The 16,722-nt window shown below is 32.9% G+C and overlaps 1 protein-coding gene across 17 annotated transcripts in view; it reads right to left on the bottom strand.

Annotated features, from left to right (window-relative positions):
* Nucleotides 1–1,167: 1,167 nt before the first annotated feature.
* The window catches only part of ODF2L (outer dense fiber of sperm tails 2 like), a 28,559-nt gene continuing 13,004 nt past the window's right edge, over nt 1,168–16,722 (bottom strand). For 9 of the 17 annotated variants that reach the window (XM_048059125.2, XM_048059127.2, XM_048059124.2 and 6 more), the window contains 10 exons: nt 13,873–14,073; nt 12,495–12,604; nt 11,605–11,740; nt 10,913–11,023; nt 10,595–10,699; nt 9,294–9,452; nt 7,112–7,197; nt 6,855–7,017; nt 5,766–5,891; nt 1,168–2,637 (listed from right to left, as the gene is read on the bottom strand). In XM_048059125.2, the coding sequence (XP_047915082.1) occupies nt 2,509–2,637; nt 5,766–5,891; nt 6,855–7,017; nt 7,112–7,197; nt 9,294–9,452; nt 10,595–10,699; nt 10,913–11,023; nt 11,605–11,740; nt 12,495–12,604; nt 13,873–14,073 (1,326 nt within the window). In that variant the 3' untranslated portion in view covers nt 1,168–2,508. The remainder of the gene's footprint in view (nt 2,638–5,765; nt 5,892–6,854; nt 7,018–7,111; nt 7,198–9,293; nt 9,453–10,594; nt 10,700–10,912; nt 11,024–11,604; nt 11,741–12,494; nt 12,605–13,872; nt 14,074–16,722) is intronic. The other 8 variants (XM_048059136.2, XM_067001230.1, XM_048059128.2 and 5 more) reach the window with 7 other exon arrangements.

The following is a 16,722-nucleotide window of genomic DNA, read 5'->3' as shown; positions in this document are numbered from 1 at the left end:
AAATGCAAAGACTGTATTATGTGCTGTCACGATTCCGTCCAATTGCTCTTTCTAGAGATTAAGTACACATACTTGGATATAGTATTGCAGGCACAAGTAAACTATATTTTGTATTAATTCTTAATACATGGTTCCTCTACTTGCAATCTAAAACTAAACTGGCCACATAACATTACAAATGTCTATTATGAACATGCAATGTCACTATTAACCCCATATTTTTCCAACTCAGCTGCTATTTTCCAAGCATACTAAATTGATCTTGTCTAAGCTTATTTGTTTGTCCAGGCTACTTTGTTGTATGGGCCAGTTGTGATCACCATCATGGCAGAATTGACTTAATTTTGTCTCCAATAAACATCAAAATTATCTCCTGTACTCAGACTTAAAATATCCCTTAGGCTCAAAGTGAACCACAGCCAATTGACATAGGTGCACTTTTTCTTTTTTTTTTTTTTTTGGCTACACAGCAGCTGAAGACTTGGTTAAAGGATTCAGCATCACGTGAATAACCCACTTGTGCACCACAGGAAGAGTGTTGTACAGATCAGAATTTAGGAATGTCTGATATTCAATACATGCCTTGTATACATGCCAGCTGATCTTTACACTGACAAATATTCCCTATGATTCCTTCGGAATAGCTAAGCTCAATTATGTTGGTTATTCTCATCTCTTTTTGGACAAGTTTCTTCTCTAATGCTGTCTTCTATGACGTAAAATACGCTGTTCTTCTCTGATTAAATGAATCTTTTCTCCAAAATACATTAATAACATTTTGCATCTTAACAATTCTGCAGCACAGAATGGCTCCTGATGCCTATTATCATCTAGAACCAAGTACCTGATTGATTTAGAGGCTTCAAAAACATCCAAGGTCTACACAGGTTAATTCACACAGAGCTGAATTTTTCTGTCTCAATTCAGAAGTAGATGAGTATGAGCCACTTACAGTCCAAAGATATGCAACAATTAGTAACAAGCAGTATGCATATTATATGCATCTAGAACTTGCCATATACAAACTTGTTCAGGACATTCACAGATAAAGAGGTACCTGAAGCTGTCAACAACTTTAGTAACTTCAGATCGGTTTCTGGCAAATGACGCAAGGGAAAAAAGAAAAGATCTTATTTCCTGAGTAGCAATAGATAGGCTGAAATCAAGTTACTGTACGTCTTTGTATCATTTAATCAGTGAAAAGCATGCAATTTTTCAGGACAACCTTTTAAAAGCCGTTCATGGACTTCTATCCAAAATGTACACATGAGCAGATAATTATCACATATCAGTATTTGTTAGGATGGATGAGCATTTGCAAAATAATGAAAAAAGAGCATCAACATTCTACACATAAATAACAATAAAATACTATGCATAACAGAGTGTGCACCAACCTGTTTCCAGTCCAGAAATATTATTTAAATATGCACTCTAAATTACATATATTTAACTTATCTGAATGTACTATTCTGAAAAAGAAAACATATCACAGTTCTATAAGCCTGTAAACAGCTACTTTCTAAATAAGAATTGGTTTTTTTTTCTGTATTAGTCCTGTATCAACTGAATATTTACACATTTAACCTGAGGCATAAGTAAGTCTTACCTCAGGGAATGGTAGCTTTGTACTCAAAAATGGAAACCCTTAATTGTCTTAATGAAGCTGTGTCAACATGAAAGGGTATTTCAACATATTCAGAGCTTAAATTATATTTGTATTTAAAAAACTTTTCTAATTATATTTGTAAAAGATAGATGTACTCCTTTTCATAATGGGATGGTGGCATGTAGGGAACAAGGCTGGATGGAACAGCCTGGTGGCTGCAAGCCTTTCACACAGCGCAGTATTGTGTACTACACTACACATTACACATGGTGCTAAGTTACAGGAGAAAGAAAGGGAGAGAACCTAATTATTTCTAAATTCCTGCTTGTCTTAACAGAATGTGTGTCATCACCTTGGGCAGCTAGATCTCTACAGAAACAGATGGATAATGACTGATAATTAATATATAATTATTAACAACAAAGATATGCAAATTATTATACGGCCAGTCCCTGTGTGTTCTCTTCCCCCATTGAGACTGAACAGTAATTTATGATAAGCTGGCATTTACCATGGACTAAAAGGACACACGAGAATTTATAGCACAAGACCTAACACATGGTAAATTCACAGACTAATTCACAACTCTGTGTGCATACCCTACACTTACACACATTTCACTACTACCACACAGACTTCCTTTTCTTTTCTGTTCCATGAATAATACAATTATTTCTATCAGTAATACCAACTAAATCTTCTGAATGTAATCAACCAGTAGGATATACAATAATTGACCCATGTTTCCAGATCCATAGCAGAAGTTTTCCTAGAACAAACTAAACTAATATAGTTCAATCCAGCAAAATTCTGAGGCCTCAATAGCATTGACTCTAACAAGAGTTAGAGCCAAATCTTGTAAAGTTTCTTTATTATTAAAATTAATGAAGTTAAAGGATTCAGCCAAACATTGTTATGTATGAGGTTTTCAAAAACTGCACATAACTCTGGATGCTCTGGTTCTTGTTTTCTGACTTTTGTAGGCTGTTCTCCAGCTCTTTCAAGCATATCTCATGGTGCTTTTCATTCTAAAGAAAAAAAAAAGTAACACAACACAACTTAGAAATAAAATACAAATCAAAATATTAATGTAATAGAATTAGTACCTAAATTTTATAAGACTTAGTTACTCAAACTTCTCAGGGGCTCTGAAAACATAAGGTCCTCAAAAGAGCCTCAAGACACAGAAGATTTATGTTCAATCAGAACCAAAATGAACATGTTTAAATAGGTTTATAATCCAAAAAAAAGGCCTGGGAATGTAGAAACTAATCTAAATTTGTGTCATAAGTGACTCCTAGCATATTAACTCTATTATTGACTTAAGACTCTATAAAGTTGATTTTTCAAGGAAACATTAGTTACTGATCTCTGTTGTAACATGATTTTTGTTGCCTATGGTTCTTTATTTAAAAAAATAAAGCAAACAAATGAACAACAAGAACAAAAAGACTAACTGCAGCATTACCTGCTCGTTAAACCCATCCCTGATGCACAGCAGAGATTGCTTGTTATATTTACATGGGTGTTACATATATTCAGGAGTTACCTTTTACACCTATTACAGATTTCAGATGCTAGTTGGTTAAAATACATTTTTTAAAAAGTAATTATATCAAAGTCTTCAGATTTAAATCCAGCTCTACAAAAAGAAACTATCTAGAATGATTAACTGAAAATAGTTACCTTCATAATCCTATTTTGTTTCCAGTTTTATTACAACAAGGTGAATAGGATCATATTATTTTCTATAATGCATTGCTGGTTATACGTAAATGTAGTTATAAAACAAACAAAAAACCAATGTATGTTCTGAATTAATTTACAACTGTTCTTCTCAGCCAAAAACCATTTGTATTTATTTTTAACTGTAAAATGGAAACCATTTGAAAATATCTTTTATTTTCACACAGAATGATCAGCAGGAGTATTCTGGCAAGTGACCTGAATTCTTATTATCTAGGATTGGTGATTCTCAGAGTTTCTTTGCCTCCAGCCATCAGTGTGAGCATTTAAAATGGACTAAGGAACAAATAATGATTCAGAAATGAAAATATGCTGGTATTTTCATTCAAAATAGCAAATATAAATAGCTTGAAGTAGAGCCATGTGCTAGAGATCCAGTTTTGGATCTCAAACAAAGTAACTTGACTACCACTGATTTTAAAGAAATCACTATGAGGCCTAAAATAAACAATAAAACAATCTACAGATTTCTTAGAAGTGATAGAAAAATGATTACTTTCAAATTAATAAAGAGTACAGTAAGAACTGACAAAAACTGAAATGCAAGTCTGTGCTTGTTTTCTAAGTTGCCAAGAGAAATAAATTAGGATCTGATCTCAATTATGCTCAGACATCAGGAAAGGAATAACAGTGTACAGCACCGCGTAACAGTAACTCTGCCTTGTAAGCGCTGGCAGTGACCCTTTCCATATTGTTTCTTTTCCTTGTACCCTGGTGTTACATTAAAGATGACCAAAACAGTTCTATGATAATAAAGGTACACACACTATGCTATACATTTTCAGGTTCTTTAAATCTCCAGGGCTTTAAAATTAGTTAAGGATTCCCAACTTACACTTGATTTCATAACAAGAATAGAAAAGGAAGTTGAAATACACTGCTTCTACACCACCATACACATACTCTACTACCAAAAACTCCTAAAGAAGACTAAACCAAACTGGGATCACTGAACATAGGTGTTAAGGTATAGGATCCAATAAAGAGTTTTTTTTAATCTCTTTCAGCTGAACTATAACACTCGCACTGTTGTGCCCTTCCCCCCCCCCCCCCCCCAAAAAAAAAAAAAAAAAAAAAAGAGCTGTGAATGCCTAGTCTTAATACACCTCCTTAGGGCAAGGAACATCATTTCTTTCTTAAAATTAAAGCAAAGATATTGTGGTAATTTGCTTGCTGAATATGATTAAATTTATACCCCAATTCAACCTGAGTGTTCTTCTGGGACAAAAGGCAAGAAAATTTTCTTAATTTTCTACTTAACTTTAGCATAGTAAGAAATTACTATTAAAAATATATATATTTGAAATTTGAAATACTAATTTTAAATATCTGACTTTGTTTTAACAACACTTTTATCTTAGGGCAAATGCAGACATTAATTAAGTTACACTTGATGCAGATAAAAATTAAGCATATCAAACACAGAACTATATCTCTGATGCCTTATTTGAATCCTGAATAGAATTTACACTTAGGTTGGCTTAAGATTTTAGTCTTGAAAGCTTTAAGTCAGAATACAGAATATTGTTTCTGAGAGTCTAGGAGAGTAGTAGTATCTTTTAGTGCCTTTTTACCATCATTTATATTTATTTTAAATAGCTTTGTAGTTTATTATCACTGATTGCTGGACAAATCTTTAACTGTATTAAAACTTTGGTTGAAGCAAATGATATGCCATTGCCAGCGTAGGGAATTCAGGTGTGGCTGTCATTTTATTAAGAGACAATGAAAAGAGATTTCTTAGATTCATTAAAACAATAAGTAGCCCCCTATTCCCCACCAACACTTTTTTTGGCTTTCAGATAGTATTACCCATCCAAAATATCTATTCAGCAGAGCCACAGTCTAAGAAGATAAGTATCTGCATATCAAAGCCTAGGCATTTAGAAGCCTGAAACTTTGAAAAAAAAAAAAAAACCAAATATCTCTTCTGTTACTAATTACATTTACGTGCAATATCAGTATGCAACTGAAAGCTTTGCACAAATTCCAGTAAGATCAGATTCTTTTATCAACTCAGGGAGAAAAAAAAAAAAAAGAGATACCACCACATGGTTATGGAACTGTTATTCTATTACTCAAATCTAGTTATGCTTACTGAAGCTGATTAATCTGAGAGGGAAATTAAAATTTCATACTTATTTTTTTTTTTGATTTTGGCTTCCTGGCAAAACTGGATTGCATAACAGATGTAAACTCAATGTTATTCCAGTTATTTAGTAAGATAGGCTAAACATCTGTTGAGTCTATTAGAAATGTCAATATACAAAGTATATTGTCAAGTTGAATGAATTTTTAATTAAAATGAATATCAATCGTATTAAAACAGTGGTTTTCAATAAAAGAAACTTTATGGAAAAAATGATGTGGTAAGTAATTTCTTAAGTCATAAACAATGTTATTTACTCACATGGTGAAATCTGCAGAGAAGTTGTTTTTTCTCTTCTTGCCACTCTCTCAGTTCAGATTCAAGGAGTAGTATTTTTGTCTCAAGGGCTTGTTCTGTGTATGACAGTTTTTCAAATTCTTCAGCTACCTATTATAGTATGAGATAGAACATATTTACATTTTTACATATTTACATTTACTTGCAGTTAAAGCCCAAACCAAACTATTCTCTTGTACCTTTGCATTAACAGCTCTATTTCCCATTCTATTATCTAACACTTCAGCTATTTCCCATGCACAGAAACTAAAAAAAAAAACAAACTGGGAAGTACTCTGGCTGAATTTGAATAAAGTTTCAATTTGGAAAAAAAAAATTATATATATATACACACATACACATGAGTAACTAATAGTAACTAATTTGTAAGTGTACCCCAACTTGTTATTTTTTTCAGAACCAAATCTATATTCTCAGACAGTATTGAGAAATAGTACTGAGATAGTTGGTTTTCAACATAGAATCACTGAAGTTGGAAAAGACCTCTAAGATCATCAAGTCCAACTGCTAATATGATTAATCCGAGATGGAAATTACAACCTCATGCCTATTTTCTGATTAAACTAATATAATACACTGCAATCTAAATTCCTACATTTCCTCTTCCATACTGTTCACATCCTTTGTGTAAAGGACAAAAAATCTCTGTTTAAAAGGTGCAAATCTTTCCTCTAAAATTAGAGAGACTTTAGCACCAAAGTTCTCATGGACTGCAAAATTAATTGTGGAGGGCAAAATTAAGATCTTGTTCAGAAACCTCCTGTACTCTTTGTGAGATTTACGTACAACGAAGTTAAAGCATTTTGATTTGTCACAAAAATGATGGTGAAACGTTGGTTCACTGAACTTTGTCATTAATTTCAATAGGATATGTATTCCACAAAGAAGTTGAATTGCATGATTCATATTTAAACAGGCAGAATTCCAAGTAAATTTTAGCAATGCTCCTTATATGCAAATAATCTTTTCCCATCTTTTATTCTCTTGTTTTTAACATCATATGAAAGCAGAAAACAGCAAACAAAGCTGAGAGGTGCACTAAATAATCAATACCATTTTCTTCCCTTCCTCCAAAGCAGATTCCAGTTGTCTGGTTAAACCATTATACTCTGCAATTTTCTCTTCAAGCTGCAATTTACTGCACTGAAGACTCTCATCTTCTTTTTTGAGCTGATAAGCAAGTTCTTCATTTTGAAATTCTATCTTTTCTAATTTCCTTTAGGCAAAAGAGATTAATGTATTATAATTCATTACAGCAAACCAGTAAAGAAATTATTTGCAGTCAGATTATTTTATTTTTTAAGAATTACCTCTTAAGGTCTTCATATTTCTTCTGAATGTTAAAGTTTTCTACTTCCAAGGAATGACTGTCCATGGAATTTACATTGTCTTCCTCCTGTGAAAATGACAATTCCTTTCTAGTTGAAGAGACTTATATGCAGGATATTATAAAGTAAAGTAAACCTGCCTATTAAAATCCAGTCAAATTATTTAACTTCAAGTACATCTTATCTTATACTCGTGTAAGAACTATCCTATATTTGAAACAAATAAAACTGCAGTCAAAGTAGCAGACTAAAACTTTGTGTGAACACTTAAGACTGATGACTTGCTATGTAACAAAGTGAAATCCTAGCAAAACCCATATGCTGCCCATGCAGCGTTGTGTTTGGAGAGCTGGCCAGGTCTGTCTCCTTGTGAACCTTGACTCTTAAGCTTTAAATCCCAGCAAGAATAAATTGCCTCACTCTACAGTCACAGAAACCATAAAAATAATACTATATATATATACACATACATACATATATATATATATATAGTTACCTGTGAAGAACAGGGTAGCACTAACAAAGGATTTCAGAAAGTATATATATATTTATAATCAAAAATGACAATCAAGTTCATAAAAAGAGGTATATCACTAGCAGGACATGAAAAAAAGCAAGAAGCCAAACTGTTTTACCCCTACCCAGCATCCAGATTGACAGATGTTTACATTTTCTTTTAAATCCCATAACAGTAGCAGTGGGATTATCGCTCTTGCTATCAACCATCAGCTTCAGATCAGCAGTAAATGGCCATATCAACATTCTGCTGGCACCGTAACATAACTCACAACCTCCATCATTCACTGGACTACCTCAAGTAGTTCCATTCACTAACTTGAGCTAACCTGGCTGAATTTGCTGACTATATTTATATAGGCTGTTCTACTGGCACACTGGGGGTAGAAGAAACCTTCAGCATAGGGGTAGTAAGTTGATGTCCCAGTCCAGATGAACCCAGGGAAGGGTTTCTGCACATAGTCCAGTTACTTCAGAAGCAACTTCCCTAAATTCTAATCATAGGATCAAGGGCCAGGCTAAAATATCTAAAGGACACAATTGAGATTTAATGCCAAAATTTAACTGCTATTTGCCATACTAGTGGTTATATTCCCAATTATGTCACTATGCTTAGAAGCGGCTTGTTTTTTTTCCATTTGTTCAGGAAAATATATAGTTGGACTAAAAATACATAGATAATTTTATATGTGTACTTCAAAACTAATTGTTGCTTAAATACTTTGCTAAGCAAAAATTGATTTATGAACTTACGAACATTTCAGGAATAAGTATTTAGAAAGATACAAACAAAATTTGATGTTATAATGATGATCTTGACATGAAATTTAAAAAGAAACATCAAGGTATACGTATTTTTAAAGAGCACAAGGCCTATAGGGACACAGAGACTCACTATGTTTCAACTTAAGTCAGCATAAGTTTTCCACACACAGGAAAAAGATTAAATTTATTTTCCACCCTACTGATTCAAACACCTTTTTCATTTTTGCTAGCAAAGTATTCTCTTCTAATACAAAGTACATTAAAGGAAATGAGGAAAAAAGAACAACCATGGAAATTGATGTCACAGACAAAAAAAGGCTGAGGAATATTTAGATTCAGGCTTTTATTTTCTCTTAAAGCAGTAGTGTTAAAATTCTGCTAAAAATAGAAATTTTCCTATTGAAGCATATACTTGTTTTATATTTTATCAACCAATGCAGTGTATTCATTAACATGGTAAAGTTATCTTAAAAATATAATTTGTGGCTATTTCTCTGTATGAATATTGTCTGGTTTATAAATGAGTCATTAAAAACAAAATAAATGTGGTATTAAATTACTCCACAAGATAAAAATAATACTTAGATTTAACCATTTATTTCCAGGAAAGAATTCTGAAAGACTTCTCATGACATAACTATGCAAAAGGTTCAAGAATACACTTATTTAAAAAATAGAAAATCTGAAAGTAAAGACAAGTAACTAGGATTTCTTGTCACATACTGAACTTGCTTCTGGCAACAGTTTCTAAGCTTTTGATTTATGAAGCAACCAACAAAGGAAACAGCTTAACAGGCCCATGCACTAATAGAGGGGGAAAAAGTATTCCAGAGACTTTCACATGTTTTCCATTTATCTTTAAAAATCACTATGTTCTAGGCACCTGAACGTGTAGCTCCCTAGGGTTTTTGCATTTCTGTGCATTGATCCTTTCCCAGTACATAAGCTTTTCTTGAAATTCTTGCAGCTTTTCCTCAGCTGCATTCAGTATGTCACAAACATGTTCTAACTCCTTTGACTCAGCCTCTATTTTGTCCTTCACCTGCATAACATCATCACAGTAAAAAAATCTAAGTGTAAAACCATAAATTAAGTGTTATAAAACTTAACGGCTTTCCATGCAAGTAATAAATCTGAAATTCTACATAGATTGCATAACATCATCTATTTTATAAATACCCAACAAAGTTACAAGTTCATGACTGGGGAAATTTCTGTCTCTGACTACATGTCATTAAAGACTCTGTAGCACTGATAACGAACGTTTACAAAATTATGCAAGTATTAGTAGCTGATCATGCAACACCTAAATTTTTTTTAATTAATTAATTAATTAATTTTAATTTTAAATTATTTTTATCATAATATATTTTGGAAGATGGCACGCAAACACACTAAGCAGCTTACAGGAAAAATTCTGGCTATGCAAATATTGCGGTGTTTGAAAAGCAGGCAACAACTAATGCCATCTAAAGCTGCATTCAATGCTGCACAAATATTATTTATGGGAACAGAAAATATTTTTCTCCATTCTACAGCTGAATCATGGAAAAATAAAGTTAGTATGAAATAAAATGAACATTTGAGATGCTCCTCTGTGAGGACTAATTCAATTCTCTAGAAGCACATCAGGCAATACAACCCTTGTCCCTGCCTCAACTTTATTGCTTGAAAAGAAAATGTATTATGATGAGCAGTGGAACTCAGGAAAGTGATTTTCCTACCATGTTTTCCAGCATTCAGCTTCACCTGCTGAAAAAAATTAAATCTCATCTCTATATGGGTTCTCTCTTTTAACCACTATGTAGAACGAAGTTAAGCTGCAGAGCAGTCTTACAGTGGGTTTTCTTCCCTACACAACTTTCACAGATGTTCTGTCAAGAGATCTAGTTTTAAAATCATCAACAAAATTGTATGTTTAAAAGTGACAAAATGAATTCTAAAATAGTAGCCCAAGCCCATAGTCATTTGTCTAAGAACCTTTTCCCACTTGTTTGTAATTATATAGTATCCAAAAAACATCCACTCGCAAGTAACGGTATAACATTCAGTGCATTTAAGTACAATTTTGTAGATGGAAAAAGAAACCTTGATACTACTACAATAAGTGGATCACAATAACACATGAAGGATCAAAGTCCTACAGAATTGTTTGGGAGCATGCTATAATACTGCAAAATTTACCTCATCTACTTCTAAACATTTGTTTTCTGTTATTCTTTTGTTTTCTTTTAAGACTGTTTCACATCTGGATTTCAATCCTTCTACTTCTGTTTGTAATTTTTGTACCTACAACACAATATATTTATACCCATATTTTATTTGATTTTTTAAATCCAGAAAAGATAGAATTATTTGTATTGCTTCTGTCATTCCTATATTACAACAGCATTATAATCACCATGACAACAAATGTTTTATTACAAATAACAGCTTTACCATTTCCTCAAAACTACTTATAGATTTAAATCCTATATTTGAATGTTTCGATATGCTAGTCACCTGAATTTTACACTGTTCAACAAGGTTTTCCTGTAACTTTGCCTTTTCTTGCAGACCTAGCATCTCATTTTCAAAAGAACCAGTACTGTTTTCCAATGTAGCAAGGGAAACCTTGATTAAAACATGGAAAAAAAGCATTACAGTGCTGTTAAAATAACACAGTATACAATATAATATTACCATCAAGTGACCTGCAGACATTAAAAGGAGTGTCAACTATTTATCCTGTCAAACAAGAACAATAGTCCACGGTTCATTTATCAGCTTATAAGAGTATTTACTTGGGAAGAGAAATACACTACAAAATCTGGAAACTTAAAAAATTGAAATCAGTAATCAAGGTGAACTCAGTTCTTATGTTTGCAAAACTTTATTTTTAATTAAAAGAGAATTTCTAGGTAAGCAATTTTGTAGCTACTGACAGTAAAATAAATGGCATCCTGGTTAAGCAGGATGATTAGAAAATGCTGTTCCTAACTTGATATCTACTATCCAGTAGATAAATTTTAAATAAATTTTAAATAAATTTTAAATGTCTCATTTCACTTACTGTAAAAAAAAAATGGGTGGCAAAATTTATTCTACAAGTGTGGTATCTCTAGACAGAAGGGCAAAAGTGAAATAATGTGGTTAATTTTTTTTAACGTATCAGAAATACAGAGCCATTCCTCAGTGATTTATAACCATCTCACCTTTAATTTTTCATTTTCACGATAAATCTTTTCATTTTCAGAGTTAACAGAATTTAGCTTTCCAAGAATTTCCTCATTAGAGTTTCTTCTGTATTCCTCTTTTCTTTTCAGGTCTTCAGAAAGGCTTGTTATCTGCCTTGTTAGATAGGCAAGAACTTCTGTATGAGATGTTTCCAAAACTCTCACTATGCAAATTAATTGTACCTTAAGATAAGTTCCATCATTGTTTTTATTTATTACAAGAAAAAGAAAAAAAAGAAACTGGAGAACACGTTTAAACATATTTAAAAAGATCTTAAGAAAGCAGTATCTATTGAAATAATTATTTTCCAAAAGAGATGTGATCCATCAAAGACGTATGGCATATTCTGTGTGTACATTGACTGGATAGTTTGAATAAGATTGGATAGTTTTGTCTTGCTTTTCCAAGCAAGAGTAAACTGTTCAAATGGGCATTTGAGAGGAACCAGTGCGGTAAGACATTAATGCAACCAATAATTTTGCTGCTGCTTTGTCCGGAGTAGAATCTGGAAGCCTAAGAAGCTTCTATGCTGCAGCAGATGCAAAGATTGACTCAAGCTGTTGAATCAGTTACTAAATGATTCTGAGGAAGCAGCATAGTAGTCACTAGCAAGCTCAGACTATTAGCAAGAATGCAGGAGAAATAACATATTCCTTACTTCCACGGGAGAACTAATTTGTTTCAAAAAAAATGTGAAATGCAGCTAGAATTATTACATTTGCTCTAGTTTTCAACTATAAAATTCTGCTCAAAAATTTACAATATCAATACATAAACTTGCTTACATTGTCAACACTAAGACATTACTAAATATTAAGTTTATGTGATTACAGAAACTATAAAACCAAAAACCAACAGCTTAACTTACTTCTTACGGTCTTCTGTTTGAATTTCTAACATTGTCTTTTCTTCCACCATTCTATCATGCTGTTTTTTCCAGACATCAGAAGCTGAGAGTATTTCAGACAATTTGACTTCCTATAGAATACAAGAATCACAGATCATGTAACATAAGGGTGTCATGAAGTATGCCATCTCATTCTACAAAATCTTCTAAACACAGGAGCTGTTTAATATAAGCTGGCACAATTGGATCGCCGTAGTACAAAGCAATGTAAATTTTGTCTTTTTGTCTCAAAACAAACAAAAAACCCTACCCACATTTAAAGTTGCTCTCAAGGCAGAGAGATAGTTCAACACTTGTACTGTCTATCAACTTCAGAATATACCAGCATTTAAGATCTTAAAACAAAAATATTTCTCCAATACATCCCTACTTATATAAATTATATTAATTAATAACAAAATAAAATTCTGCCAAAACATTTAAAGAATTTAAAAAATGATAGCTCGATAAGAAATGCAAAGTTACATGAAGTCCCTCAGAGAAGTATGGATCATTAACCAACACATGCGGTCTTGAAAGTACGTGATGTCTTCAATGGGCAAAGAAAACAACAGTATGACTACAAAACATCAGAAGTTTAGGAGCTAGACTAATGCCACTCCTCTATACTGCTATTACTACTGTTTCCTCACAGAGATAAAATAAATAAATAAATAAACAAACAACTCCAGCTATACTAACTGGAAAAATACATCTTTAATACTGGCATATTCAGAATGATAGCAACGCACACAAGAGTATGAAAACACACTCTTATTAGGAAATCCAAATAAGTCAATAAAGATCTCAGCACAGTTTTGATCCACTTGGCCTTTTTGAAAAATTACATGCAGTACAGATATAAGGGACAAGGAAGAATCCAAGGAGTAATATGGATTAAGGAAGTTGTATTTGGATTTTGAAAATGTTCAGAGCAAGCAACTTAGAAATAGAAAGCTAACTATCCCTATGAGACGCCGTAAACTGATAAAGAAAATAAAGACTTCAACCCCCAGTTCTGAACTGCCAGCTAGTGTACCATACTTCTGAGCTTAGTCAGTGCATCTCCACAAAGGTGTAAGAGGAAGATCAGAAAAGGTGTAATTGAAGCTGATCAGACTCCTCTCATTTACTACAGTTTGGAGTATACAACCTTGTGGCTTAAGACGTTCACTAAATTTTAACGAAAGAAAGACAGCGAATATAGTAATAGTTTACAGGTCACTTATAGCAAGCTTTTCCTTAACTGAGGAACAAATAAGAGATGCAAACATAGCATGAACAACCAACTTTCCTATTTTCCAAAGGTAAAAGTCTCCCAAATCTTCAGTTTAAAAGAACACAGTGCAACATTACTCACAGTGTAGTCACTCACATGTTCTCTTATTCTGGAGGTTAAGTTTTTCACAGCTTCTTCAAAATGTGCAGCTTTTCGTTTCTGGGATGTGATTGCTTTTCTCAGACCAGTCTTCTCTTGCTCACTTGTTTCCCTTAAGGCTAATATCTGATGCTTGTAATCACCAACTTGAAGTTTGTACTCTGCTATTTTCTTTTCTAGAGTCTGCAGCATAATTAAACATCAGATCTTTTCAAATTCTGTACCTTACAAATCAGTTTGTGAGATATCATAATGAGGAACAGAGCTGCAATTTTAATCTGTTTCCATTAATGTCTCTGAATCTTGTAGTTGGCACAAGGAGCTAGCCAAGGTATGTACAGCAGTAGGCAAGAGAAAATACATGTTGGGAATCTCATTATGAAGATCAGCAAGAGAAAAGGTTGAGGAGGAATAGAAACAGGAACAAACAGGAGTAGCAGGAAAGACACCAATCTAACTATTGGCAAGTGCTCTTGACAATGAATGTAAAATTTCAGTGTAGATAACGTGGCACGGCCACTGAACCCATTTATTGGATGGAAAATAAACATGGTTACATCATTCGCTTATTTCTATGAAGATTAGCACCTTAATAATGTGATACATACTGATGTACTTGCAGTCTACGCTCTGAATCTGAAGTCAGCATGTCCATAACTAGGACTGGAGATAAGTAACACTGCATATGAAATCTAAAACAAAAGTTAAGATCTTGAATTTGTGTGGTTTATTTTTTGTTTGTTTGTTTTGTTGTTGCTGTTTGTTTGTTTTAAATCAAGAAGCTAGGAAAGGCCAAGGTCTTTTCCCGAATATACATAGTGTGATACGGTCTTTTATTAGATGACTATATACTATTTTCTTGCAAGATCTCTGACTTTTCCCCCATGCATATAATGGCACCACTCTATTAATGAAACAAAATTGTGCAGTAAATAATTAAAAAAAAAAAATCTAGTATTTTATATTTGATGAAGACTATCAAAGACAGTTTTCAACATATAATTAAAACAGGCTATGACAAGCTTAAACCAATGTAGTACATCACACATTGTATGAACAATTTGTGACTCTCATTTCCCCGTGTTTGATTTTGCAGCCTTCATGTATTTTTCATCCATTTAATTACATTATCAAATACTTATGATTCAATTGAGACTAAATCTGGGTTCTACAACTGTAATGATATAATCCTTCCTATTGTTGTTAATATTTCTGACTAACCAGAAATGTCTGATGAACAGAGTTTACTAATCCCATCCAATCTGGGAAACTGACCTCTCTAACTTCCTGACATCCATATTTTTCATCTGCATATAGCTTTCTATTAAAATATGAATAGAAAAGGAGACCAGATATTAAAACACTGTATGATGACATACAACAACAGTCATATTGGACTCTGCTTCAAGGAGAATCTCAGATAAACTATAATACCTTAAAAATAATGTATCAAAAACATGAAAAAGCTAGCAGTAGACAATTACTTTCATAAAGACACATGCAAGTTTCATTCACATCATTTCTTATTCTTCTGGCAATGTCAGTAGGCTATCAGTATTTATATTTTCCCCTCAAGTCATTGACAAACATCCTAATTTTAAGAATGATTAGAAACATGCATTTAACCTGTGATCTACACGAATGGGACCACGACACACCATTTACCTAATAACTATGCTACTTTGCCAGCCTTATTCGTGACACTATTTACCAGTTGCTATAACTGGTAAACTATGCACATAGTATGCATATGAGAGGATATCTCTCAGTAAAGGCACTGCTAATGGCCCCAAAACTTATCTACAATCAATGCAAAGTCTATGTAACTTGCAATGTGAAAGATGGCCTCAGCTTACTGGGACTTAACAAGATGAAAGGTACAACTTCCAAAAATGAAATGATTAAAAAAGAAAAAAAAAAAACAGATATGCAGGAAAGGGTTTTCATATATAGGTTCTCAGAATGTATTTAATAAACAAACACGTGACTTGCAGGAAAAATGACTTCAACAAACAGAGCAAATAAACATTCTGAGTCTATATACAGGCTTCCTTAATGTTGATAAAAGCAAACAACTGTTATCCCCTGTTATAACCGCAGGGGGTCACAATCACAGTAAAAATGGGTGTTTTGAGTATTATTCAGTGGCTGAGGTAAATTTAAAGGGAGAATTAATTTCATATGCAGTCCCAAGTTCTTGTCTAGATGCTAACAAAATCATTGCCAGCTAGCAACCGACTTCAGCACTTTTCAAAAACCAAACAAATGAAACTTTTATATAAAGATTTAAAGGAAATACAGTTATATATCAAGTTACTTATTGAAGTATCATTGAAGGAAAATGTTGTAATTCTAACAACTACATTAGGCAGAACAAGAAAGCATTTTTTATTCAGAGGAAAATATGAGGTACTTATATAGACATAGATGTAAGTGGTCTTTTTTTTCCATTGAGTTGCTATAGGTTCATTAATAAGTTCAAATGATACAATTTGTATGGGGGTGCATACTATTCAAAAAAAAGCTTGTAAATTAATAACACATAGTTTTGCAAACAAGGCTTTCTCATTTATACCTACATTCTTTACAAGTTTCCAGTACTAAAATCTGAGACTGCTTACAACTCCAGCCCCTGGCACATGACCTTTTCCTTACCAGTAACTACTGTAAATAGCCAAATCTTCCTTTTGCTTGTTTTAATTATTTTTATTTTGAAGAAAGTGGAAAACATTTTACCTACCTTAAGCAAAGTAAGATTAGACCCAAACATTTCTCTACCAGTCAGCATTAAGACCTTTATTGAGTCTTCCACAGTTTATAAAAAGAAACAGG

The sequence above is a fragment of the Anser cygnoides genome, chromosome 8 (genome assembly GCF_040182565.1).
Source record: "Anser cygnoides isolate HZ-2024a breed goose chromosome 8, Taihu_goose_T2T_genome, whole genome shotgun sequence".
Classification (NCBI taxonomy): Eukaryota; Metazoa; Chordata; class Aves; order Anseriformes; family Anatidae; genus Anser; species Anser cygnoides.
The sequence above is the reverse complement of the archived record's forward strand: the minus strand, read 5'-3'. Positions and strand labels throughout refer to the sequence as shown.